This window comes from Mobula hypostoma, chromosome 14, assembly GCF_963921235.1.
Source record: "Mobula hypostoma chromosome 14, sMobHyp1.1, whole genome shotgun sequence".
NCBI classification, from domain to species: domain Eukaryota; kingdom Metazoa; phylum Chordata; class Chondrichthyes; order Myliobatiformes; family Myliobatidae; genus Mobula; species Mobula hypostoma.
The window spans coordinates 11,058,904-11,085,893 of NC_086110.1; the positions used below are offsets into that span (position 1 = coordinate 11,058,904).

Consider the following 26,990-nt stretch of genomic DNA (forward strand, 5'->3'; position numbering starts at 1 on the left):
GCAGCAGTTCAATGCAATATATAATATAGAAGAAAAAATTAATAATAATAAGTAAATCTTATTCAGTACACTTATACAGTATACATATATCAAATAGATTAAAATTGTGCAAAAAACAGAAATACTATATATTAAAAAAAAGTGAGGTAGTGTCCAAGGCTTCAATATCCATTTAGGAATCAGATGCCAGAGAGGAAGGAGCTGTTCCTGAATCGCTGAGTGTGTGCCTTCAGGCTTCAGTACCTCATACCTGATGGTAACAGTAAGAAAAGGGCATACCCTGGGTGCTGGAGGTCCTTAATGGACGCTGCCTTTCTGAGACACCACTCCTTGAAGATGTCCTGGGTACTTTTTTTTAGGCTAGTATCCAAGATGGAGCCAACTAAATTTACAACCCTCTGGAGCTTCTTTCAGTCCTGTGCAGTAGCCACCCACCCCCCCCCCCCATACCAGACGGTGATGCAGCCTGTCAGAATGCTCTCCAAGGTACAACTATAGAAGTTTTTGATTGTATTTGTTGAGATACCAAATCTCTTCAAACTCCTAATAAAGTACAGTGCAGCCACCGTCTTGTCTTCTTTATAACTGCATCAATATGGTTGGGACCAGGTGAGATCCTCAGAGATCTTCACACCCAGGAACTTGAAACTGCTCACTCTTTCCACTTCTGATCCCTCTATGAAGATTGGTATGTGTTCCTTCATAGTACCCTTTCTGAAGTCCAGAATCAGCTCTTTTGACTTCCTTGACATTGAGTGCCAGGTTGTTGCTGCAGCACCACTCTACTAAATGCAATATCTTACTCCTGTACGCCCTCTCATCACCACCTGAGATTCTACCAACAATGGTTGTGTCATCAGCAAATTTATTGATAGTATTTGAACTATGCCTAGCCACACAGTCATGGGTATATATAGAGTAGAGCAGTGGGCTAAGCACACACCTCTGCGGTGCACCAGTATTGATCGTCAGCAAGGAGGAGATGTTATCACCAACCCCTACAGACTGTGATCTTCCGGTTAGGAAATCAAGGATCCAATTGCAGAGGGAGTTACAGAGGCCCACATTCTGCAACTTCTCAATCAGGATTGTGAGAATGATAGTATTAAATGCTGAGCAATAGTCAATGAACAGCATTCTGATGTTTGTGTTGTCCAGGTGGTCTAAAGCTGTGTGGAGAGCCATTGAGATTGCATCTGTCATTGACCTATTGTGGCGATAGGCAAATTGCAACAGGCCCAGGCCGTTGCTGAGGCAGGTGTTCAGTCCAGTCATGACCAACCTCTCAAAGTATTTCATCACTGTAGATGTGAGTGCTGGCGGGCAATCGTCATTAAGGCAGCTCACATTATTCTTCTTAGGCACTAGTGTAATTGTTGCCTTTTTGAAGCAAGTGGGAACTTCCGCCTGTAGCAGTGAGAGGTTGAAAATGTCCTTGAATGCTCCCGCCAGTTAGTTGGCACAGGCTTTCAGAGCCTTACCAGGTACTCCATTGGGACCCTCTGCCTTGTGAGGGTTCACTCTCTTTAAAGACAACTAACTTTGGCCTCTGAGACAGAAATCACGGATATTCACAGCTGCATCTGTATTCTCCCTTTCAAAGCCGGCATAGAAGGCATTGAGTTCATCTGGTAATGAACCATCACTGCCATTCAAGCTATTGGGTTTTGCTTTGTAGAAAGTAATGTCTTGAAAGCCCTGCCAGAGTTGTCGTGCATCTGATGTCACCTCCAACCTCGTTCAAAATTATCTCTTCACCCTTGAAATAGCCCTCCGCAAATCATACCTGGTTTTCTAGTACAGGCCTGGGTCACCAGATTTGAATGCCACAGATTCAGCCTTCAGCAGACGACGTACCTCCTGGTTCATCCACAGCTTTTGGTTTGGGAATGTGCAGTAAGTCTTTGTAGGCACATACTCATCCACAGAGGTGTTAATGAAGTCGATAACAACTGTAGTATACTCATCTAGATTCAAAGAAAAAATTGTTCTATTTAGGCCTAAAAAGAACAATTTAAAACTTACTGTGTTGAGGATGTGTATATAGTAGTTGTATTATACTGTTGATATGCATTCTATATTGAGTTGGAGTACGTAGCTAAGCATGAAGAGTGTCATGTATTTAATACTTCAGTAATATTTGAAAAATATTGTAAATATATTGCTTGATTAAGCATTTTTAAATAATGTAAATGAATATGAATGGTATACCTCAACACATCACTACGTCTTGCGTATGTGCCTTGCTCTGCACCTCCGTCCAGTTAGTTTTATGTTTTGGAGTTAGCAAAAATACCAGTGACTTCTTTGTAATTGCATCAATATGTTGGGCCCAGGATAGATCTCCAGAGACATTGACAACCCAGGAACTTGAAACTGCTCATCTTTTCCACTGCCGATCCCTCGATGAGGACTGGTGTGTGTTCCTTCGACTTCCCCTTCCTGAAGTCCAGTTACTTCCTTGGTCTTACTGATATTGAGTGCAAGGTTGTTGTTGGGACCTCTCTCAACCAGCTGATCTATCTTACTCCTGTATACTTCCTTGTTATCATTTGAAATTCTGCCAACAATAGTTGTGTTGTTGGCAATTTTATAGAAGGCATTTGAGCTGTGCCTAGCCACACAATCGAGGGTGTAGAGACAGTAGTGCAATGCGCTAAGCATGCATCCTTGTGTGTGCCAGTGTTGATTGTCAACAAGGAGTAGATGTTATCACCAATCCACACAGACTGTGGTCCCCCAGTGAGGATGTCAAGGATCCAGTTACAGAGGGATGTACAGAGGCCCAGGGTTTGAACTGAGGTTATGATTGTGTTGAACGCTGAGGTGTAATCAATAAACAGCAGTCTGATGTACGTAATACTATTGTCCAGGTGATCCAAGGCCGAGTGGAGAGCCCGTGAGATTGCATTCACTGTAGACTTGTTTTTTTTATTAATTGCAATCGTGAACAATAGCCAGATCAGAAATGCTGATCAAGTCAACTAGTTCCCAAAGAGAACTCTGATAGGCCAATCAGATGGTTCACTGCTGCTCAGCAGTAGAACACAAAAAAATCATGTACACTTAAGAAACATTAAAAAATAGTAGAAATACTGCAGTCATGATGATCAAGATGAAGTTTGCTGGAGAGAGACATTTATACACATGCTGTCCTACATAATTCAAAGAGATTGAAGGATCAGGTTGCAGAGTGACAAAACGTGGCAGGAGCACTTGGAAATTGTGGCAATAGGCAAATGCAATAGGTTCCAGTCCTTGCTTAGGCAGGAGTTTATTTTGGCCATGACCAACCTCTAAAAGTACTTAATCACTTGTATATGTGAGTGCCACTAGAAGATAGTCATTGAGGCAGCTCACCCTGCACTTCTTGGACACTAGTATATTTGTTGCCCTTTTGAAACAGGTGGGAGCCAACTACAGAAGTGAGAGATTGAAGATACTGTATCCATGAACACTCCCGCCAATTGTTTGGCACAGGTTTTCAGAGCCCTACCAAGTACACCATCAGGATCTGCTGTCTCGTGAGGGTTCACCCTCTTGAAAAATGTTCTGACATCAGCCTATGATACAGAGATCATAGGGTCATGAGATGCTGCAGGGATTTGCACAGGTGTAGTTTTAGTCTCCCTTTCAAAGTATGCATAAAAGGCGTTGAGCTGATCTGGGAGTGAAGCATCACAGCCATTAATGATGCTAGTTTTCACTTTGAAGGAAGTAATGGCCTGCAAACCTTGCCAGAGCTGAAATGAATCTGATTTTATCTCTAACCTCAATCAGAATTGTTTTCTCACTCTTAAGATATCCTTCTGTAGATCATACCTGGACTTTTTGAATAGTTCCGGATGACTGGTCTTAATTGCCACTGATCTACCCCTCAGTAGAATTTAAATCTCCTGTTTCCCCTATACTTTATACTTTTATCTATGGCTTTTGGTATGGGTAAATTTAGTACGTTCTCAAAGGTACACCCGTACAGGTTTTGATGAAGTCGATGTCAACTGTGGCATATTCATTCAGGTTAGAAGATGAGTACATGAATATTGTCCAATCCACCAACTCAAAGCAGTCCAGTAAACATTCCTCTGCCTCCCCTGAGCATAATTTTTGGTTCTCACCACTGGCGCTGTGGTCTTTAGTCTCTGCCTCTACACTGAGATTAAAAGTACAGCCAAGTGATTGGACTTGATACAGATGTGGGATGGCATGGTAAGTGCTTTTGATTGTGGTATAATAGTGCTCAAGTGTGTTGGCTCCTCTGATATGCTCATGTTGTTGTTCAGAGACTTCTTCAAGCTGACTTGCTTGAATTCCCCCACAATGATAGGGAAGGCATCAGGGTGCACTGTTTTGTGTCTGCTGATTACAGTGCTCAGCTCCTCCAGTGCCAGCCTAACATTGGCCTAAGGTGGAATGCACACTGCTACCAGGATAATGGTGAAAAACTCTCTCAGCAAATAAAATGAATGACACTTGACCACTAGGTGTTCCAGGTTGGGTGAGCAGGACTGAGACAGAACCGTCAAGCCAGTGCACCATGATGAGTTAATCATGAAGAATACCCTCCTTCTCTCCCTTTAAAAGACCCAACTGATCTGCCTTTGCATTCCAATCCTACACCAGTAATGCTCCCAAACTCTTTATCAGCTACACTACCCACTGCATTGGTGGTGCTTCATGCACCCACATGGATCTCACCAATTTTATCAACTTTGTTACCAATTCCCACCCTGCCCTCAGATTCATTTAATTGATCTCTGACACTTCTTTTCTCTTTCTTGATCTCTCCCTCTCCATCAGTACTGTGTGACATATTGACTGCTAATTTTCCAACATAGACACTGCCCAACCTGTCACCTTCCTCTGGCACTTTTTGTGTCTTGTTCCATTCCAGCATAAGTATCTTTCTTGAATCTGACTAAAGAATGTGCATAGTTTTGGAGTGTATCTGTGGAAGAATATATTTAGAGGGACTACAAGAAGTAGTTTCTATATTGAACTCTGATATTGGGTAAGGGTATCGTGTCAGGATGGATTGATTATAATGGCTCATCGGTACATGGAGTGTAGAAGGAAAGGTAAACTCACTGAAATGTATGAGATACATAATAATGAGAAGCGTTTTTTCTAGGCGGAGAGTCAAGAATGAGGGATAAGTGTATGATCATCAGAATCAGGTTTAATATCAACAGCATATGTCCTGAAATTTGTTAACTTTGCGGCAGTAGTACAATGCAATACATGATAAATAAAAAATCTGAATTAGAGTATGTATATTAAATAGTTTAATTAAGATCCGTTGAGCAAAAAAAGGAAATTTAAAAAGTAGTGAGGTAGCGTTCATGGGTTCAATGTCCATTTAGGAATCGGATAGCAGAGGGGAAGAAGCTGTTCCTGAATCGCTGAATGTGTGCCTTCAGGCTCCTGTAACTCCTTCCTGATGGTAACATTGAGAAGAGAGCAGCATGTCTTGGGTGACTGAGATGAAGAGATCGTTTCCACTCAGAGGATTGTGAATTTTTAGAATGTCAGAGTGCTGTGGATGTTCAGTAACAGAGTATATTCAAGGGACTCTAAGATTCTGTGTTGGAATCTGGTAGAAAAGTGAAAATGAATTTGTGAATCAGGCAGGATCTTACTGAAAATTAAACAGGTTTGATATTCCATATGACCTTCTTCTACTATTTATTTTCAATACTATCTTCTTTTAAACAATACTTTACATTACAACATTAACTAAACTCCAAAAGTATTTTGCCAGGTACTAAGGGTCATGGAAGTTATCCACTTTCCTTTCTGAAGACTGTCTAAATTGTTTAGTACTCAGTGAAGATTAAACACTGCGGAGAACAGCTTTTACTGTCAGGCATGTGAAATCACAAAAAAATTATTTAGTCACCATTCCTACCTTATAGTTATGCCATTTTCATATTTTGTCCAAGACTTCGAACAAATATATCCAAAATTTGATTGTTCAGATCAATTTTTCATACCACTCACAAATTTCAGTCCTTTACATGAAGAAATTTTCCTCCTGCAATGTCAGGTTTATGACTGACATATTTTTATGCTGCCCAACCATAATGGAATTAAACTTATGCCCTGTGTTATTATACATAAAATAGAAATTTGCCATCATAGTCATACTTTATTGATCCTGAGGCAATATAATTATACATTATATTGCCCTGTATGGATTTACATTCTATAACTACCTAAACATCCACAACTTTATTACGATTGTAGTTGGAGAAAAAGAATATGTGGTGACAACAGCAAAAATAATTCTTACATTTATGAGTAGTGCTGGGATTGGTGTGAATCGTGTTACATGGATCATTGCCAGTATTTGAGGCAGGTATCCTTCATGGGCTGCAACGAAATATAACCTGCCATAACGAAGCAGAAAACATAGTTAAGCTAAGGAATCTACTAGGGTAATGACTTCCTTCAAAAAGTGACTTACTGATAGAGTTGATGCCACACTAAGTAATTGGAATTATCCAATTAATTTAATTAAGCAAAACTTATTGGAGGGAATTTCATATCGAAAGTCAACTACAAGATAATTTATCTTTGATATGTGAATAAATTACATTATTTTCAGTTAATATATACAACAGCCCAGAACTTCATGAGGTCTGTGAGCTGCTGCTTGTAAGATAAATCTACTTTTACCTTAAGTTGATACCCAGTGAGGCGAAGATGCTTTTGACCTTCATGAGGAATTTACGACAGACTACAATAGGTAAATTGGCAGCAAAGAACCTTTGGGAGGTTTGGAACTTTCATATTTGTACAAAACAGCTACTTTTCAAAAGTTGGCATTTCCTAGAGAAATCCAGGCAATAAAGTTTATTGTATCTTTGTTTTAATAAATATTTCGAAAATGGATAGAAAAAGTAACAGAAAAAAAGCATGGCTGTCAAAAATAGATTTGAGAGGACTCTCAAGTGAGTAAGAAAGAATGAAACAGTGATTTATATATTGCCAGTAGTGTAAGCTACACTAAAATGGCACTGGACAGGGAGCTGCCCCAGTCTGTCCTACTGTAGTTAGTCTGAATTTTCATGTTGGATCATAGGGATCAAATACAGGGGAGCCTAGCTTTCAGGTGAGGGAGAGAAAGTTTAAAGGAGCTGTAATGTATCTATGTGTGCTGATATTACAAAGATGTGTGGCAGTGTGGGTTGCGTGAAGGATGCAGAGAAGCTTCAGCGAGGACAATGAGGGATATGGCAAAGAAGAAATAGTATGGAAAATCTTAAATCATTGTTTTGGTAGAAAAGTATGTGAGTATTTTAAAATAGAGATTGAAATGTGCAAGAATTCACAGGCATCTGGATGCGATTGTGCACAAGTTCTAAAAGATAACACATAGGTATAGCAATAAATTAGGAGGGCAAATAGTATGTTAGCCTTTACTGCAAGATGTCTTGAATATGTTGACTGCACCTGGAATATTGTGTAAAAAGGATTATACTTGTGACAGACATTCACCAAGTTGATTTCAGGAATGATAAACTGCAGGAGGCGGGTAGCTAGGTGACTGTCAACAGAGGGAAAGGGAATAAGCAAGTAATACAGAATACTGCTGTTGCTGTTCCCCTCAATAATAAGTATACCAGTTTAGATGGAGGGAGTGACCTACCAAGGGAAAGCCACAGCGACCAGGTTTCTGGCACTGAGTTTGGCTCGGTGACTCAGGAGGGAAAGGAGAGAACAGAAGTTCACTAGTGTTAGGGGATTCCATAGTTAGAGGAACAGACAAGAAATCCCATGGACATGAAAGTGCCATGGTCAGGGACTTCTTGGATTGAGTCCACCACATTCTAAAGGGGGAAGGTGAACATCCAGAAGTCACGGTGCATATTGGTACAAAGAACATAGGAAAAGGGATGAGGTCCTGAAGAAAGAGTATAGGGAGTTAGGTAGAAAGCTGTAAAGCTGGACCTCAAGGATAGTAATCTCTGGATTGCTGTTTGTGCCATGTGCCAGTAAAGGTAGAATTGGTATGATGTGTCAGATGAATGTGTGGCTAAGGAATTGGTACAGTGGGCAGGATTTTAGATGTCTGGATAATTGGGATCTCTTCTGGAGAAGGTATGACCTGTACAAGAAGGACAGGTTACACCTGAACCTGAGGGTGATCAATATCCTTGTGGGTAGGTTAGCTGGAATTGATGGGGAAGGTTAAAACTAATTTGGCAGGAAAATGGGAACTGGAGTAATAGGGCAGAGGATGGGGCAATTAGTAAACAAGTAGATGCAGTGTGTCGTGAGACTCTGAAGAAGGACAGGCAGGTGATAGGGCAAGATTGCAGTTAGTGGGATGGGTTGAAGTATGTCTTTAAACTAAATAGTATGTTCAATAGTTCAACAGTTTTCAAAAGTGAAGATGCAGTAAAAGGGAAAGAGAGTGTGGGGAGATGACAAAATCTCCAGAATAAATTAAAATACAAAAGTTAAAATGGATAGGAATTAAACTTACAGTAACATGGGGGCAAAATTGAAAAAGGTGATGAATACAGGACTGAAGGTGTTATATTTGAATGCATGCAATAAAGTAGATGATCTTATAGCACAGTTAGAAGTTGTCAGGTATGACATTGTGAGCATCACTGAATTGTAGCTGAAAGGTCATAGTTGAGAAATTAACATCCAAGGATGCACATTAAATCAAAAGGACAGGCAGGTAGGCAGAGGGTGTGTGGTGAAATCAAATCCTGAGAAGGAGGTGACATAAGATTGGAAAGTGTAGAATTCTTTTGGATAAAGTTAAGAAACTGCAAAGGTAAAAATACCCTGATGGTGGTTACGTACAGTTTCCGAACAGTAGCCTGGATGTGGACTACAAATTACAATGGGTGATAGAAAAGGCATGTAAAAAGGACAATGTTACAGTAGTCATGGGGGATTTCAATATGAAGGTAGTTTGGAAAAATCAGGTTGGTGCTGGATCTCAAGAGAAGGAATTTGTCAAGATGGATTTTTAGAGCAGCTTGTGGTTGAGCCCATGAGGGAAAAAGCAATTCTGGATTGGGTGTTACAAGGAGTGATTGATAAGTTCGTGGCCTAAGGTAGAAGGAGTCAATTTTTAAAAACCAAGCACATTTATTTTTCTGCAAACAACAGGAATTCTGCAGATGCTGGAAATTCAAGCAACACACATCAAAGTTGCTGGTGAACGCAGCAGGCCAAGCAGCATCTGTAGGAAGAGGTGCAGTCGACGTTTCAGGCCGAGACCCTTCATCAGGACTAACTGAAGGAAGAGTGAGTAAGGGATTTGAAAGTTGGAGGGGGAGGGGGAGATCCAAAATGATAGAAGACAGGAGGAGGAGGGATAGAGCCAAGAGCTGGACAGGTGATAGGCAAAAGGGGATATGAGAGGATCATGGGACAGGAGGTCCGGGAGGAAAGACAAGGGGGGACCCAGAGGCTGGGCAAGAGGTATATTCGGAGGGACAGAGGGAGAAAAAGGAGAGTGAGAGAAAGAATATGTGCATGAAAATAAGTAACAGATGGGGTACGGGGGGGGGGGAGGTGGGGCCTAGCGGAAGTTAGAGAAGTCGATGTTCATGCCATCAGGTTGGAGGCTACCCAGACGGAATATAAGGTGTTGTTCCTCCAACCTGAATGTGGCTTCATCTTTACAGTAGAAGAGGCCGTGGATAGACATGTCAGAATGGGAATGGGATGTGGAATTAAAATGTGTGGCCACTGGGAGATCCTGCTTTCTCTGGCGGACAGAGCGTAGATGTTCAGCAAAGCGGTCTCCCAGTCTGCATCGGGTCTCGCCAATATATAAAAGGCCACATCGGGAGCACCGGACGCAGTATATCACCCCAGTCGACTCACAGGTGAAGTGTTGCCTCACCTGGAAGGACTGTTTGGGGCCCTGAATGGTGGTTAAGGGAGGAAGTGTAAGGGCGTGTGTAGCACTTGTTCCGCTTACACGGATAAGTGCCAGGAGGGAGATCAGTGGGGAGGGATGGGGGTGACGAATGGACAAGGGAGTTGTGTAGGGAGCGATCCCTGCGGAATGCAGAGAGAGGGGGTGAGGGAAAGATGTGCTTAGTGGTGGGATCCCGTTGGAGGTGGCAGAAGTTACGGAGAATAATATGTTGGACCCGGAGGCTGGTGGGGTGGTAGGTGAGGATCAGGGGAACCCTATTCCTAGTGGAGTGGCAGGAGTATGGAGTGAGAGCAGATGTACGTGAAATGGGGGAGATGCGAGATGGGCCCCAAACAGTCCTTCCAGGTGAGGCAACACTTCACCTGCGAGTCGACTGGGGTGATATACTGCGTCCGGTGCTCCCGATGTGGCCTTTTATATATTGGCGAGACCCGACGCAGACTGGGAGACCGCTTTGCTGAACATCTACGCTCTGTCCGCCAGAGAAAGCAGGATCTCCCAGTGGCCACACATTTTAATTCCACATCCCATTCCCGTTCTGACATGTCTATCCACGGCCTCCTCTACTGTAAAGATGAGGCCACACTCAGGTTGGAGGAACAACACCTTATATTCCATCTGGGTAGCCTCCAACCTGATGACATGAACATCGACTTCTCTAACTTCCGCTAGGCCCCACCTCCCCCTCGTACCCCATCTGTTACTTATTTTTATGCGCACATTCTTTCTCTCACTCTCCTTTTTCTCCCTCTGTCCCTCTGAATATACCTCTTGCCCATCCTCTGGGTCCCCCGCCCCCTTGTCTTTCCTCCCGGACCTCCTGTCCCATGATCCTCTCATATCCCCTTTTGCCTATCACCTGTCCAGCTCTTGGCTCTATCCCTCCCCCTCCTGTCTTCTCCTATCATTTTGGATCTCCCCCTCCCCCTCCAACTTTCAAATCCCTTACTCACTCTTCCTTCAGTTAGTCCTGACGAAGGGTCTCGGCCTGAAACATCGACTGCACCTCTTCCTACAGATGCTGCTTGGCCTGCTGCGTTCACCAGCAACTTTGATGTGTGTTACATTTATTTTTCTATATAGTCTCCTCCTATATAGGTTAATATAGTTAACCTATATAGATTAATAGTTAATAACTCATCAGGGGTGATTGACAAGTTCATGGCCTAAGGTAGAAGGAGATGTTATTAATTTCAAACTTTCTGTATAATCACTGAAAGAGTTGAACTGCATGTGCATGTAACAAGAGCTGTATAACTCATCTCCTTCTACCTTAAGCCACGAACTTGTCAAACACTCCTGCTGTGGACACTTTCTGGAAGTCCAAGATCCGTATGCTCCAAGACCGCTGGACGAAGTGTGTAAATGTAGGAAGGGACTATGTTGAAAAATAAATGTGCTAGGTTTTCTAGAACCGACTCCTTCTACCTTAGGCCACGGACTTATCAATCACCCCTCGTATGTAATGAACCAGATTTGACTATAGGGAGTTTAAGGTAAAGGAACCCTTCGAAGACAGTAATCATAATCTGATCGAATTCAAACCACTTGAGAGAGAGAGAAAGTAAATTCAGATGTATCATTTTACAATGGAGTTAAAGGGCATGATAGAAACATAGAAACATAGAAAATAGGTGCAGGAGTAGGCCCTTCGAGCCTGCACCGCCATTCAGTACGATCATGGCTGATCATCCAAATCAGAACCCTGTACCAGCCTTCCCCCCATACCCCCGATCCCTTTAGCCACAAGGGTCATATCTAACTCTCTCTTAAATATAGCCAATGAACTGGCCTCAACTGTTTCCTGTGGCAGAGAATTCCACAGATTCACCACTCGCTGTGTGAAGAAGTTTTTCCTAATCTCGGTCCTAAAAGGCTTCCCCTTTATCCTCAAACTGTGACCCCTCGTTCTGGACTTCCCCAACATCGGGAACAATCTTCCTGCATCTAGCCTGTCCAATCCCTTTAGGATTTTATATGTTTCAATAAGATCCCCCCATCAATCTTCTAAATTCCAACGAGTATAAGCCTAGTTGATCCAGTCTTTCATCATATGAAAGTCCAGCCATCCCAGGAATCAATCTGGTGAACCTTCTTTGTACTCCCTCTATGGCAAGAATGTCTTTCCTCAGATTAGGGGACCAAAATTGCACACAATACTCCAGATGTGGTCTCACCAAGGCCTTGTACAACTGCAGTAGTATCTCCCTGCTCCTGTACTCGAATCCTCTTGCTATGAATGCCAGCATACCATTCGCCTCTTTCACCGCCTGCTGTACCTGCACGCCCACTTTCAATGACTGGTGTATAATGACACCCAGGTCTCGTTGCACCTCCCCTTTTCCTAATCTGCCACCATTCAGATAATAATGTTTTCCTGTTTTTGCCACCGAAGTGGATAACCTCACATTTATCCGCATTAAATTGCATCTGTCATGAATTTGCCCACTCACCTAACCTATCCAAGTCACCCTGCATCCTCTTAGCATCCTCCTCACAGCTAACACTGCCGCCCAGCTTCGTGTCATCAGCAAACTTGGAGATGCTGCATTTAATTCCCTCATCTAAGATCATTAATATATAGTTTGTAAACAGCTGGGGTCCCAGCACTGAGCCTTGCAGTACCCCACTAGTCACTGGCTGCCATTCTGAAAAGGCCCCGTTTATTCCCACTCTTTGCTTCCTGTCTGCCAACCAATTCTCTATCCACATCAATACCTTACCCCCAATAAGTGTGCTTTAAGTTTGCACACTAATCTCCTGTGTGGGACCTTGTCAAAAGCCTTTTGAAAATCCAAATATACCACATCCACTGGTTCTCCCCTATCCTAGAGGCATGAGAGAGGAGCTGACCAAAGTTGATTGGACAAGGACATTAGCAGGAATGACAGCAGGACAGCAATGACTGGAGTTTCAGGGAGCAATTCAGAAAGCACAGGATAAATACATCCCAAAGATGAAGAGGAATGGTAAAGGAAGAATGAGGCAACCGTGGCTGACAATCTGTTAAGAGTTCTTTGTGGAAGTAACAAGCAGGATGGACAAAGGAGAGGCAGTGAATGTTGTTTACTTAGATTTTCAGAAGGCATTTGATAAGGTGCCACACAAGGAGCTGCTTAACAAGATAAAATCCTATGGGTTTACAGGAAAGATACTGGCATGGATAGAGGAATAGTTGACAGCCAGGAGGCACTGAGTGGGAATAAAGGGGACCTTTTCTGGTTGGCTCCTAGTGACTAGTGGTGTTCCTCAGGGCTCAGTACTGGGACCACTATTTTTCACATTGTTAGTCAACGATTTAGATAATGGGATTTATGCCTTTGTTGCAAAGAAGGATGGAGTGGAAGGTAGAGCTGAGGAAGCAATGCGATTGCAGCAGGATTTAAGATTAGTTGGAAGAATATGCAAAAATGTGGCAGATGGAATACAGTGTTGGGCAATGTATGATAATGAATTTTGGTAAAAGGACTGATAGTGCAGACTATTATCTAAATGGGGAGAATGTTCAAACATCAGAGGTGCAGACGGACTTGGTTAATTTACAGGTTGAGTCTGTGGGGAAGAAGGCAAATGCAATATTGGCATTTATTTCAAGGGAAACAGAATATAAAACCAAGGAGTTAATGTTGAGGCTTTATAAGACACTAGTCAGGCTGCCACTGATTTGCGCCCCATATCTCAGAAAAGATTTGTTGTGATTGGAGAGAGTCCAGGAGTGAAGGGGTTGACATATGAGGAGTGTTTAGCAGCTTTGGGCCTGTACTCTCTGGAATTTAGAAGAATGTGGGGTGATCTCATTGAAAGCTACCGAATGTTGAAAGGACTAGATAGGGTGGATATGGGAGGGTGTTTCCTATGGTAGGGGTATCCAGAACTAGAGGGGCAACCTTTTAGAACAAAGGTAAGGAAGAAAGGTAAGAATATGTGGAATACTCGACCACAGTCCGCAGTGGAGGCCAAGTCCGTGGGTATATTTAAGGTGGAAGCTGATAGTTTCTGATCGGTCAAGGCATCAAAGGATATGGTGACAACGCAGGTGTATGGGGTTGAGTGGGATCTAGGATCAGCCATGATGGAATGGCGGAGCAGACTCGATGAGATAAATGGCCCAATTCTGCTCCTATGTCTTATGGTCTTATAAAAACAACAATATACTGCTAAGAACAGGAATTCTGCAGATGCTGGAAATTCAAGCAACACACATCAAAGTTGCTGGTGAACGCAGCAGGCCAGGCAGCATCTGTAGGAAGAGGCGCAGTCGACGTTTCAGGCCGAGACCCTTCGTCAGGACTAACTGAAGGAAGAGAGGCTAAGGCTACTGCTAAGGCTTTATATGGTATTGGTCAGGCCACATTTAGAATATTGTAAGTACTTTTGGGTCTCTAATCTAAGAAGGATGCGCTGGCATTGGAGTGGGTCCAGAGTAACTTCATGAGATTGATCTTGGGAATGAAAGCATTAATGTATGTGGAATTTTTGATGGCTCTGGGTCTGTATTTGCTGGAGTTCAGAAGAATGGGGTGGGGGGGGGTGGATGTTGAATCTCACTGAAACCTGCCAAATATCAAAAGATAGAGTGGATGTGGAGAGGATGTTTCCTATTGTGTGAAGACTAGAAGGCAGTGCCTCAGAATAGAAGGATGTCCCTTTAGAACAGAGTTGAGGAGGAAATTCAATAACCAAAGGGTGGTGAATCTGTAGAATTCATTGCCACTGAAGGTTGTCAAGGCCAGGTCATTGTGTATATTTGAAGCAGAGGTTGATATGTTCTTGATTAGAAAGGATGTCAAAGGTTATAGGGAGGAAGGCAGGAAAATGGGATTGTGTGGTCAGAAATGATTAGGGCATAGAGGCATGGTCACTAGTACTAGTTTTAAATATTTTATTGCAGATTATTTGACTGCTGTCTTGAAACAAACTGCAGGATGTAGAAAGTCAAAAAAGAAAATCCAGTGAAATATAAACATGGGATACAATGCAATGGAATTAAACAAATGAAAATAACCAATTGTTTATATTGGTTAGACTAGTTGGTTGGCCAACAATACATTAAATAGTATCTGCGATTCTACGTTTAATATCCTTTAAAGTAGTCCACCAAAAGAACTTGATCTTTTGAGTTCTCAGGAGATACTTTTAAGTTCCATGGCAAAGACGTACAAGCCTATCAGGTTTACTGTCACTGACAAACATCATGCAATTTATTGCTCCGTGGCAGCAGTACAATACCAGACATAAAAATTACTGTGAGTTACAAAAGTAAATAAATAGTATAAAAGACAAATAACAACGGTTATGGATGATTCAGAAATTGGATGGCGAAGGGAAAGAAGCGAATCTTAGACCATTGAGTGTGGGTCTTTATGCTTCTGTACTTCCTCCCCAACGATAGTAATTTGAAGATGGTGAGGGTCTTTTTGGGGCATCACCTCTTGAAGAAATTCTCAGTTGTGGAAAGGTTGTGCCTGTGATAGAAATGGCCGTATCTACAACTTCCTTCAGCCTTTTGCAATCCTGTGTGTTGGATACCATACCAGGCTGTGATGCAACCAGTAAGAATACTCTGCACTGTACATCCGTAGAAATTTGCAGGAGTCTTTGATTACCAACCAAATTTCCTCATAATCCGAATGAAGTATAGCTGCTAGCATACCTTCTTTGTGATTACATCAATGTGTTAAGCCCAGGACTGATCCTTTAAGATGTTGATGTCCCAGGAACTTGAAGCTGCTTACCCTTTCCACTGCCGACCCCTTAATGAAGAGTGGTGTGCGTTCTCCAGGCTTACCCTTCCTGAAGTCCACAATCAGTTCCTTGACCTTGCTGGCGTGGAGTCCAAGGTTGTTGTAACACCAGTCAACCAGCCAATCTATGTCACTGTTGTATGCCTCCTCATTGCCAACTGAGATTCCAACAGCACTAGTGACATTGGTAAATTGACAGATGGCATTTCAACTGTGCCTAACCACACAGACATGATGAATGGCCTTGGCCCAAAACATCGACTATCTACTCTTCTCCATGAATGTTGCGTGACTTGCTGTGTTCCTCCAATATTTTGTGTGTACTACTGCAGAATCCCGCATGCTTATGAGCATAGAAAGACTAGAGCAATGGGCTAAGCATGCATCATTGAGGTGCATCTATGTTGATTGTCAGCAAAGAGGAAATGTTATTACCAATCCAGAATAGCAAAGAGATTAAAATGACACAGAAACTGGAAAGATATACTATTGAGGTTGCCAACTGATTTAATTTTTGCTAGGTTTTGGAATGCAAGATTGATTGGTGCAAATAGAAAGGTTGTGAGTGGTGGTAAAAATCTTCTGAGGTGTATATATTTCAATGCTAGGAGTATTGCGGGGAAGGCAGATGAGTTGAGGGTGCAGATTGACACGTGGAATTATGACATTATAGCAATTAGTGAAACTTGGCTACAGGAGGGGCAGGACTGGCAGCTTAATATTCCAGGGTTCCGATGTTTCAGATGTGATAGAGGCAGAGGAATGAAAAGTGGGGCGGGGGGGGTGGTAGCGTTGCTTGTCAGGGAAAATATTACAGCAGTGCTCAGGCAGGACAGATTAGAAGGCTTGTCAACTGTGTCCTTATGGGTGGAGCTGAGAAACAGGAAAGGTATGGCCACAGTAGTGGGGTTGTATTATAGACCACCCAATAGTCAGCGAGAATTGGAGGAGCAAATCTGCAGAGAGATAGCAGGCAACTGTAGGAAACAAAGTTGTGGTGGTAGGGGATTTTAATTTTCCACATATTGATTGGGACTCCCATACTGTTAGGGGTCTAGATGGGTTAGAGTTTGTAAAATGTGTTCAGGAAAGTTTTCTAAATCAATATATAGAGGTACCAACTAGAGGGGATGCAATATTGGATCTCCTGTTAGGAAACGAGCTAGGACAAGTGACGGAAGTGTGTGTGAAGCACTTTGGTTCCAATAATCATAACACTATTAATTTCAACTTGATCATGGACAAGGATAGATCTGGTCCTAGGTTGAGGTTCTGAACTGGAGGAAGGCCAAATTTGAAGAAATGAGAAAGATCTAAAAAGCATGGATTGGGACAGGTTGTCCTCTGGCAAGGATGTGATCAGTAAGTGGGAAGCCTTCAAAGGAGAAATTTTGAGAGTGCAGAGCTTGTATGTTCCTGTCAGGATTAAAGGCAAAATGAATAGGAATAAAGAACCTTGGTTCTCAAGGGATACTGCAACTCTGATAAAAAAGAAGAGAGAGTTGTATGACATGTATAGGAAACAGGGAGTAAATAAGGTGCTTGAGGAATATAAAAAGTGCAAGAAAATACTTAAGAAGGAAATCAGGAGGGCTAAAAGAAGACATGAGGTTGCCTTGGCAGTCAAAGTGAAGGATAATCCAAAGAGATTTTACAGTTATATTAAGAGTAAAAGGATTGTAAGGGATAAAATTGGTCCTCTTGAGGATTTAGAGTGGTCGGCTATGCGCGGAACCAAAAGAAATGGGGGAGATCTTAAATGAGTTTTTTGCGTCTGTATTTACTAAGGAAACTTGCATGAAGTCTATGGAATTTAGGGAAACAAGTAGTGAGATCATGGAAACTGTACAGATTGAAAAGGAGGAGGTGCTTGCAATCTTGAGGCAAAATAAAGTGGATAAATCCCCAGGACCTGACAGGGTATTCCCTCGAACCTTGAAGGAGACTAGTGTTGAAACTGCAAGGGCCCTGGCAGATATATTTAAAATGTCGGTGTCTACGGGTGAGGTGCCGGAGGACTGGAGAATGGCTCATGTTGTTCCGTTGTTTAAAAAAGGATTGAAAAGTAATCTGGGAAATTATAGGCCGGTAAGTTTGATGTCAGTCGTGGGTAAGTTATTGGAGGGAGTACTAAGAGACAGAATTTACAAGCATTTGGATAGGCAGGGACTTATTAGGGAGAGTCAACATGGTTTTGTGCATGGTAGGTCATGTTTGACCAATCTATTGGAGTTTTTTGAGGAGGTTACCAGGAAAGTGGATGAAGGAAAGGCAGTGGATGTTGTCTACATGGACTTCAGTAAGGCCTTTGACAAGGTTCCGCATGGGAGGTTAGTTAGGAAAATTCAGTCGCTAGGTATACATGGAGAGGTGATAAATTGGATTAGACATTGGCTCAATGGAAGAAGCCAAAGAGTGGTAGTAGAGAATTGCTTCTCAGAGTGGAGGCCTGTGAATAGTGGTGTGCCACAGGGATCAGTGCTGGGCCCATTGTTATTTATCATCTATATCAATGATCTGGATGATAATGTGGCAAATTGGATCAGCAAATTTGCTGATGATACAAAGATTGGAGGTGTAGTGGACAGTAAAGATGGTTTTCAAAGCTTGCAGAGGGACTTGGACCAGCTGGAAAAATGGGTTGAAAATGGCAAATGGAGTTTAATACAGACAAGTGTGAGGTATTGCACTTTGGAAGGACAAACCAAGGTAGAACATACAAGGCAAATGGTAAGGCACTGAGGAGTGCAGTAGAACAGAGGGATCTGGGAATACAGATACAAAATTCCCTAAAAGTGGCGTCACAGGTAGATAGGGTGGTAAAGAGAGCTTTTGGTACATTGGCCTTTATTAATCAAAGTATTGAGTATAATAGTTGGAATGTTATGATGAGATTGTATAAGGCATTGGTGAGGCCGAATCTGGAATATTGTGTTCAGTTTTGGTCACCAAATTAGAGGAAGGATATTAATAACGTTGAAAGGGTGCAGGGAAGGTTTACAAGGATGTTGCCGGGATTTGAGAAACTCAGTTACAGAGAAAGGTTGAATAGGTTAGGACTTTATTCCCTGGAGCGTAGAAGAATGAGGGGAGATTTGCTAGAGGTATATAAAATTATGTTGGGTATAGACAGAGTGAATGTAAGCAGGCTTTTTCCACTGGGGGGGGGAGAAAAAAACCAGAGGACATGGGTTAAGGGTGAGGGGGGAAAAGTTTAAAGGGAACATGGGGGGGGGCCTTCTTCACACAGAGAACGGTGGGAGTGTGGAATGAGCTGCCAGACGAGGTGGTAAATGCGGTTTCTTTTTTAACATATGAGAATAAATTGGACAGATACATGGATGGGAGGTGTATGGAGCGATATGGTCCCTGTGCAGGTCAGTGGGACTAGGCAGAAAATGGTTTGGCACAGCCAAGAAGGGCCAAAAGGCCTGATTCTGTGCTGTAGTTTTTTTCTATGGTTTCTAATTGACAAGAGGGAATTAACAGTTAACAACTGATGGCAAAGATCGCTGTTGGTACCTCAATGGGATGCAATGTTGTGAATATTTCTGGTTTGATTATATGGAGATGATTTTTCTCTTTACTTAAACCTTAAAACTTTGAATAACACAACTATTAAAAGTATATACAGATATGTTAAAAAAAGTACAGTTTCTGTGTACAGTAATCCTGTAGAACTGTAAGATGAACCAAAGCTATGCAAATGTATACATCATATGAAGTAAAATAATTTCAATACCACAGTAATCTTACCAATTGTTAAATTAACCAACTAGTATAAGTACATTATTACAGTTGGAAGTTGCCAATTGCTTCAAAGGCAAATAGGTTTTAATGGATAACATTAAATATAACAAGACTAATGAATATTATTTTAGCATGAAATAAGTCTTTGGCTAAAAACCTACCTTGAGCTTAATATAATTGATGCATTAAGGGCACTATAACAAGACAGAGCTACTGCTATTGAGATAGCCCAGTCCATTATTCCTAGTGTATCTTCTGCAAATGCCTGAAAGGGATAGAAATATTACATTCCACACTGTATATTTAGAGTAGCAAACTGATTCCATAATTTTCTTTTTATAAAGTCTAATTAATTATATGAAATTCATTATGTGTGAAAGAAATTTGACTCTACTTGACTGTCCACTGTCGGTTTTTGCTTGGGTCTCATTTCTAGAAATATACCATTTTAAAAGATGCAATTTAAAAATCTTCTCAAATCTTCTACCTTCATGTTGCCTGATAGTTATTATTCTGGAACCCTTAGCTTGATCTTTGAGTTATATGTACTCTACTTTTTTATTTCTCCATTTCTGTCATTCTACTCAAACTAGTTGATTCACATCACTGCTAAAATTTGTTTTAAAACAGAGGAAATCAGGAGCAAAGAGAAGGTCAGGATGCATGGTCGTATGTGAAACCAAAGGCAGAAAGACAGAACAAACAAAAAAGCAATAAAGGTATATTTTAATTACTGCAATAATCTATTCCCATAGATGTTAGTTAAGATTCAGTTTTTACGGCTGACCTTTTAATGTACAGAAAATGTGCAGTTCAGGCAGCAAGATCATGAAGAGATAGACTGTGAGGTTAAGAGTGCATTTTAGCATACTAGGGAACTATTCAATAGTCTTATAACAGCTGGATAAAAGTTTCCATTGAGCATGATGATACATGTACTCAGGCCTTTGTCCCTTCTGCCTAATGGGAGGGGAGAAAAGAGAGATTGTCAGGGTGGGTGGGGTCTTTGATTATGCTGGCTGCTTTACCACAGCAGTGAGAAGTGTAGACAGAGTCCATGGTGGAGAAGCTGGTTTCCGTGATGTGCTGAGCTGTGTCCACAACCCTCTGTAGTTATACCATTTTTTTATCCAAATTGTGATGGATAAAATTGATGAGGATCAAAGGGGATATGCTAAATTTATTTTGCCTTCTGAGGAAGTAGAAGCACTGGTGAGCTTTCTTGGCGATGGTGTCAATGTTGTTGGACGGGACAGCTATTAGTGATGTTTACTCCTAGGAACTTGAAGCTCTCAACCTTTGTATGTTGATGTAAAGAGGGACATGTGTATCATCTCCTTCCTTAGGTCAATGACCAGCTCGTTAGTTTTTCTGACATTGTGAGAAAGATTGTTGTCCTGACACCACGTCACCTGGCTATCTATATTCTTCCTATACTCTGACTCATTATCACTGTCCCTACTTCCATTAGGTGACACAGTAGTGTAGCGGCTGGTGCAATGCTTTAAGTCCCAGCTGTAAGATCAGAGTTCAGTTTCTGCATTTGTCTGTAGGGACTTTGTACTTTCTCCCCGTGGCCGCGTGTACTTCTGGTGCTCCAGTTTCCTCTCACCGCATTTCAAAGACATACAACTTAGGGTTAAGTAAGTTGTGGTAATGTTATGTTGGTACTAGAAGTATGTCGACACCTGCTGGCTGTCTCCAACACATCTCAGATGTGTTGGTCATTGATGCAAACAACGCATTTCACTGTATATTTGAATGTACGTGTGACAAATAAAGCTAATCTAATTTAATTACATTAAATACCCACAGTACTTGTTAACCATTTACACTTTATATTTTATCATCTTAACCCAGCAAAAAATACTTCTCCACGCAGCCATCTTAATTTGAAATTCAACATCCACATTAAACTCAAGTAACCAAAGAATATATAGTCTGAAAAAAAATACTTAAAGCAGCTCAGAGCATTATGATGAATGTACTTACCATAGCTACAGTTTTGCTAGAGATGATGATACCTGGTTCCAACACTATGTAATAACTCAGAATTGTCAGTACATATAAGATGGTGACCAGTGGCACTGAAATAAGAATAGCTAGGGGTAGATTCCTGAAGAACAAGGAAAGATAATAGTGAGCAATGATCATTCCCTCAATACAATTCAGTGTCAAATTAATTTTGTAAAATATGCCACCAAATCTATTCATGAATCAATCATTTGTAAATTGTGTTTAACATCAGCCACAAGTGTTAATAAGGCATGTTTGTGCTGTGTTTGTTTTCATAAATATCTATTTACTATGAAATGTATGTGCAATAGCTCATTAACTTCAGAGGTAGAACAGTTGTGTTGTAAGATGCATAAATAATGCTGTTTACTCAACACATCAGCAAATAAATGTATCAGAAAAGTATAACTGTTATAATATTTTATGTTGCATATTGTCCATTCATTATTTCCTGCTTTAGGGCAGATTTATTTGATCTTGCATCAGAAATGTATGAAACCAATGTAAATAGAAATTAAGAAAGATAAAAGCAGGCTGGTAAATCCCTGTTCCTTTTTAAACACAATCACACAAAGTCAATGCTTATTTTATGATGTAAGATATGTAATTAAAGGAAACAATTAAGAAAATGCAAGAGACACGCCACTAATGATTAAATTAAAATAAATATTTACCTGAAATTATGTTATTTACCTGAAATACTGTACCTCAGGTGATTTTACACTGGTTCTTTCCATAACCATGATTGTTCTTGGCAACTTTCTCTAAAGAAGTGGTTTACTATTGCCTTCTTCTGGGGAGTGTCTTTACAAGACGGGTGACCCAGCCATTATCAACACATTTCAGAGATTGTCTGTCTGGCATCAGTGGTCACATAACCAGGACTTATAATACGCACCAATTGCTCATACAACCAAACACTATCTGCTCATATAGTTTCACATGACCCTGATCAGTGGCAGGGCGGGGGGGGGGGGCACTAAGCAGGTGCTACACCTTGCCCAATGGTAACCTGCAGGCTAGCGGAGGGAAGAAGTGTCTAACACCACCTTTGGTAGAATCGTATCTCCACCCCACCACCCTGAAGCACACGTGATAGAGCTTGAATCTTGAATACCAAAGCAGACTTGAAAGACCACTTTGTGTACTCCTGTTTCTTAGCATTGCCAATATTTCATTTTTAAATGTGGAAAAGCATCAATGATTCAAAGTTATATCATCACATTTATGTAAAATAGCTATTAGGAGGCTGATTTAAGTCTCACCATGGGGAATGTAATTTCAATTAATTATATAGATTTCACATAAAGGGCTAGCATCACTTAAGGTAACCTTGATATAATTGGTTTGTTGTAAAAGCCATCCAGTTCATTAATATCCTGTAGGTACAGAAAGCTACCATATTTATTGGTACAAACCTGGCTCTTTATCCACAGCAAAATGGTTGATATGATCATGCTTTATGTTCTAGGTTATAGAGTTTGATAAAAATAATCAGCAAAAAAATAACATTCTCTGGCTAAAGAAATCCCTCTTCATTTCCATTCTAAAAAGACACTCCTCTATTTTGAGTGTGTCCCCTCTGGTCGTAGACTCTCTCACCATAGGAAACATCCTCTCCACATCCATTCCATCAAAGCTTTTGTCCATGTAGTTGAGGGAAAACAAAAATTTCACAGAATCTTACCACTCTGTAAATAATATCCTTGAATCTTTAACATTCTCTATATTGGAACCACCAGGACACATGTAAGGGCTTTAATTTCATTGCTTCATGACAAAAGAGCATGGTTAACAATCGTCATTGCTGGGAGTTTTAGTGGTGTGTAAGCCTGAATTAAGACATGAAGCGTTAGGAGATGAATGTAAATTAGGTTTTTTAAAAACTAAAACATACTATTTAATAGGTGAAAGAACACTCAGAATTCTTGAGTTAGTTTTTGTAGAATGCTAGCAAGACTGTCAAATCTGTGACATTGGAGATAACACCGCATTTTATACAAATGCCATGTTAATTTGGTATAGGTAGCTTAGTATTGCAACATTTTAAACAGGTATGTTCAAGACTAGTGAATAACTTGTCAAAGTCACAGTAGTTTATACTTTGAAGCTATGAATTATGCTGAACATTTACCAGATGTAGTAATTAAACATCTGTAAGAGAACAAGAAAAACTATAAATAGGCTAAACCAAAAAACACAAGCATGAGAAAATCTGCAGATACTGGAAATCCAAAGCAACACGCACATTTCGTGTATGTTGCTAAACCAAAAAAAGGAAAAGGTTCCTGAAAAGTGGAATAGAAAAAAAAACAAGTAGATACAGATGCTCTTAACAAGGGAAAATCTACATTTGCTGGAAATCCAAGCAACACACACAAAATGCTGGAGGGACTCAGTAAGCCAGGCAGCTTCTATGGAAAAAAAGTACAGTTGCCATTTCAGGCCAAAACCCTTCAGCTGAACTGGAGAAAAAAAAACTGAGGAGTAGATTTAAAAGGTGAGGAGGGGACAGAGATCCACCGTGTGATAGGCAAAACTTGGAGGGGTGAAGTAAAGAGTTGATTGGTGAAAGAGGTGGAAGGCCATGGAAAAAAGAAAAAGGGTGAGGGGGAGGAGCATCAGAGAGACGCAATGGGCAGGCAAAGAGATAAGGTAAGAGAGGGAAAAGGGGATGGGAAATGGAGAGTGGGGGGGATTATCCGAAGTTTGAGAAATCGATGGTAACGCCATCAGGTTGGAGGCTAACCAACCTGATGGAGGAATTAAAGGTGTTGTTCTCCAACCTAAGTGTGGCTTCATCACAACAGTGGAGGAGGCCATGGATGGACATATCGGCATGGGAATGAAAAGTGGAATTAAAATAAGTGGGCACTGGGAAATCCCATTTGTTTTGGTGGATGGAGCTTGGAGAAGCAGTCTCCCAATCTACATCAGGTCTCACCGATGTACAGGAGGCTACACCAGGAGCACCAACAACAGTAAATGACCCCAACAGACTCACAGGTGAAGTGTCGCCTCACCTGGCAGGACCATTTAGGGCAACACGCTCAAAATGCAGGAGGAACTCAGCAGGCCAGGCAGCGTCTATGGAAAAAAGTACAGTTGATGTTTCAGGCTTGGTGGTGGGATTCCGTTGGAGGTGGTGGAAGTTTCAGAGAATTATGTGCTGGACGCGGAAGCTGGTGGGGGGTAGGTGAGGATGAGGAACCGTATCTATCGTAGGGTGGCAGGAAGATGGGGTAAGAGCAGACGCGGGTGTAGGAAGGGAAGCCCCTTTCTTTGAAAAAGGACATCTCCTGCGTTCTAGAATGAGAAGTCTCATCCTGAGAGCAAATGTGGCAGAGACAGAAGAATTGAGAGAAGGGGATGGTGTTTTTACAAGTAACAGAGTGGGACAAGGTGTAGTCCAGGTAGCTGTGAGAGTCCGTGGGTTTGTAATAGACATCGGTGGATAAGCTGTCTCCGGAGATAGAGACAGTGAGATCGAGAAAGGGGAGAGAGGTGTCGGAAATGGACCAGGTGAATTTGAGGGCAGAGTGGAAGTTGGAGGCAAAGTGGATGAAGTCGACGAGTTCAGCAGGTGCAGGAAGCAGCAACAATGCAGTTGTCAATGTAGCGTTGGAAAAGTGCAGGGTGGTCACCAGTGTAGGCATGGAACATAGACTATTCCAAATAACCAACAAACAGTATAGCTGGGAGCCCATGCGAATGCCCATTGCTAGCCCTTTTGTTTAAAGGAAGTAGGAAGAGCCAATGGAGAAATTATCGAGAGTGAGAACAAGTTCCACTAGGCGGAGGAAAGTGGTGGTGGAGGGAAACTGGTTAGGTCTGGTGATGAGGCCCTTACTGACGACTGAACCTTCTGCCTCAGAGAGGGGAAGGTTAGAGAAAATGGTGAAGACTCGGCATGGATAAGAGCTAGGATCGGAGGGAGGAAGGGGGTTGGTAGTGTTTGGGGGAAAGGAGGTTTGGAGTGTTCAGGGATGGTGGGATGAAAGGAAGATGGAGTCTCCGAGTGTCCAAGGGCTGGCAGTGGGACCTCAGAGAGGGAAAGGGGAGACGGGGGTTCCAGCAGCTGCGCATGAAGACCAGTTTGTAGGTCAAGGTCAGAGTTGGAGGTTGCACAATCAGCACTCTGATTGTGAGTCTGGTCAGGATCGTTAGAGCCGTTGAGGTCAGCAGCAGGGATCGCAGTCTGGAGACATCAAGGCCTGCCGGCTTTAGAATCAGCAAGTTCGGTGGTCTGTAGATGGGCGATCTTCCAACTCCTGCAAGACATGAGACAGTCAAAGAACCGGTGATTGAAACCGTGGATCCGGCGATGGACAAAGAAGCGTACAGGTCCATTACAGGCGGCAGAGAGGGAATCCCGGAGTTGTGGAAGTGACAGATGCTGTTACATATTTTATAACTAGATTGTCAAAAACCTGGCAATATGTGTGGTACAGAGGGATCTATTGAACATAATGAGAAAAAGGCACTACATTGATATTCTCCCAATAAGCTGATGTAGAAATATGCTTTAAAATTTGTTGTTTCGTAAATCATCAGAGATAATTCAGTCTTCAGGGTGTAGTCGATCAGTATGGTTCAACAATATGCATAACAATGTAGTTCCACATGTAAAACAGATAAGGTATATACAGTCCTACCTTTCAGAATTTCTAACTTCCTCTGTTACAAAGTTAAGTGTGTCCCAACCAGAGTAGGAGAATAGTACCAAATAAAATGATAGAATGATCTTCCCAGGATCCCACAATGAGCCACTGAATGCAGAACTGAAATGACTTCGATCTGAAAGAAAGGAAGGAGGAACATGGGAGAAGAAAATCACATATTTCGTTTAACACGCCATGAAAGAGTATGGAAAAATCTACTATTTTTGTAACATTAAGTATGTATTCCACTTGAAGCCTCCCCCAAGGCAAGGAGTGCCAGTTTGACTGCAGTTATTATAACTTGACTAATAAGTATATTTCTGATTTGTTAAGGCACAAAAAAGTGTTTGCCCAATTGATAGCTTCCGTTTAAGCAGTCACTGCAATACTTAACAACAAAGTAAATGGTAACATTTGTGGATTCCCTTTATTCATAATCAAATATTTTCAAGGATAACGTGTGACTTTTGAGAACACATTGCAGGTGTTACAATACCCCTGTTGAAACATTTCTAGCCCTTTCATAGAATATAGTACAGCACAGTACAGGCCCCTCAGCCCACAATATTGTGCTGACCCCTCAACCCTGCCTCCCATATACCCCCCCCCACCATAAATTCCTCCATATACCTGTCTAGTAGTCTTTTAAACTTCACTAGTGTATCTGCCTCCACCACTGACTCAGGCAGTGCATTCCACGCACCAACCACTCTGAGTGAAAAACCTTCCTCTAATATCCCCCTTGAACTTCCCACCCCTTACCTTAAAGCCATGTCCTCCTGTATTGAGCAGTGGTACCCTGGGGAAGAGGCGCTGGCTGTCCACTCTATCTATTCCTCTTAATATCTTGTACACTTCTATCATGTCTCCTCTCATCCTCCTTCTCTCCAAAGAGTAAAGCCC

The 26,990-nt window shown here is 41.7% G+C and overlaps 1 protein-coding gene across 1 annotated transcript in view; it reads right to left on the minus strand.

Annotated features, from left to right (window-relative positions):
- LOC134356579 (Y+L amino acid transporter 2-like) overlaps positions 1-26,990 on the minus strand; it is a 70,830-nt gene that overhangs the window by 23,177 nt on the left and 20,663 nt on the right. The window contains exons 4-7 of the mRNA XM_063067542.1: positions 26,082-26,223; positions 21,403-21,526; positions 19,572-19,675; positions 6,293-6,389 (exon numbers count right to left, since the gene is read on the minus strand). Of these exons, the coding sequence (XP_062923612.1) occupies positions 6,293-6,389; positions 19,572-19,675; positions 21,403-21,526; positions 26,082-26,223 (467 nt within the window). The remainder of the gene's footprint in view (positions 1-6,292; positions 6,390-19,571; positions 19,676-21,402; positions 21,527-26,081; positions 26,224-26,990) is intronic.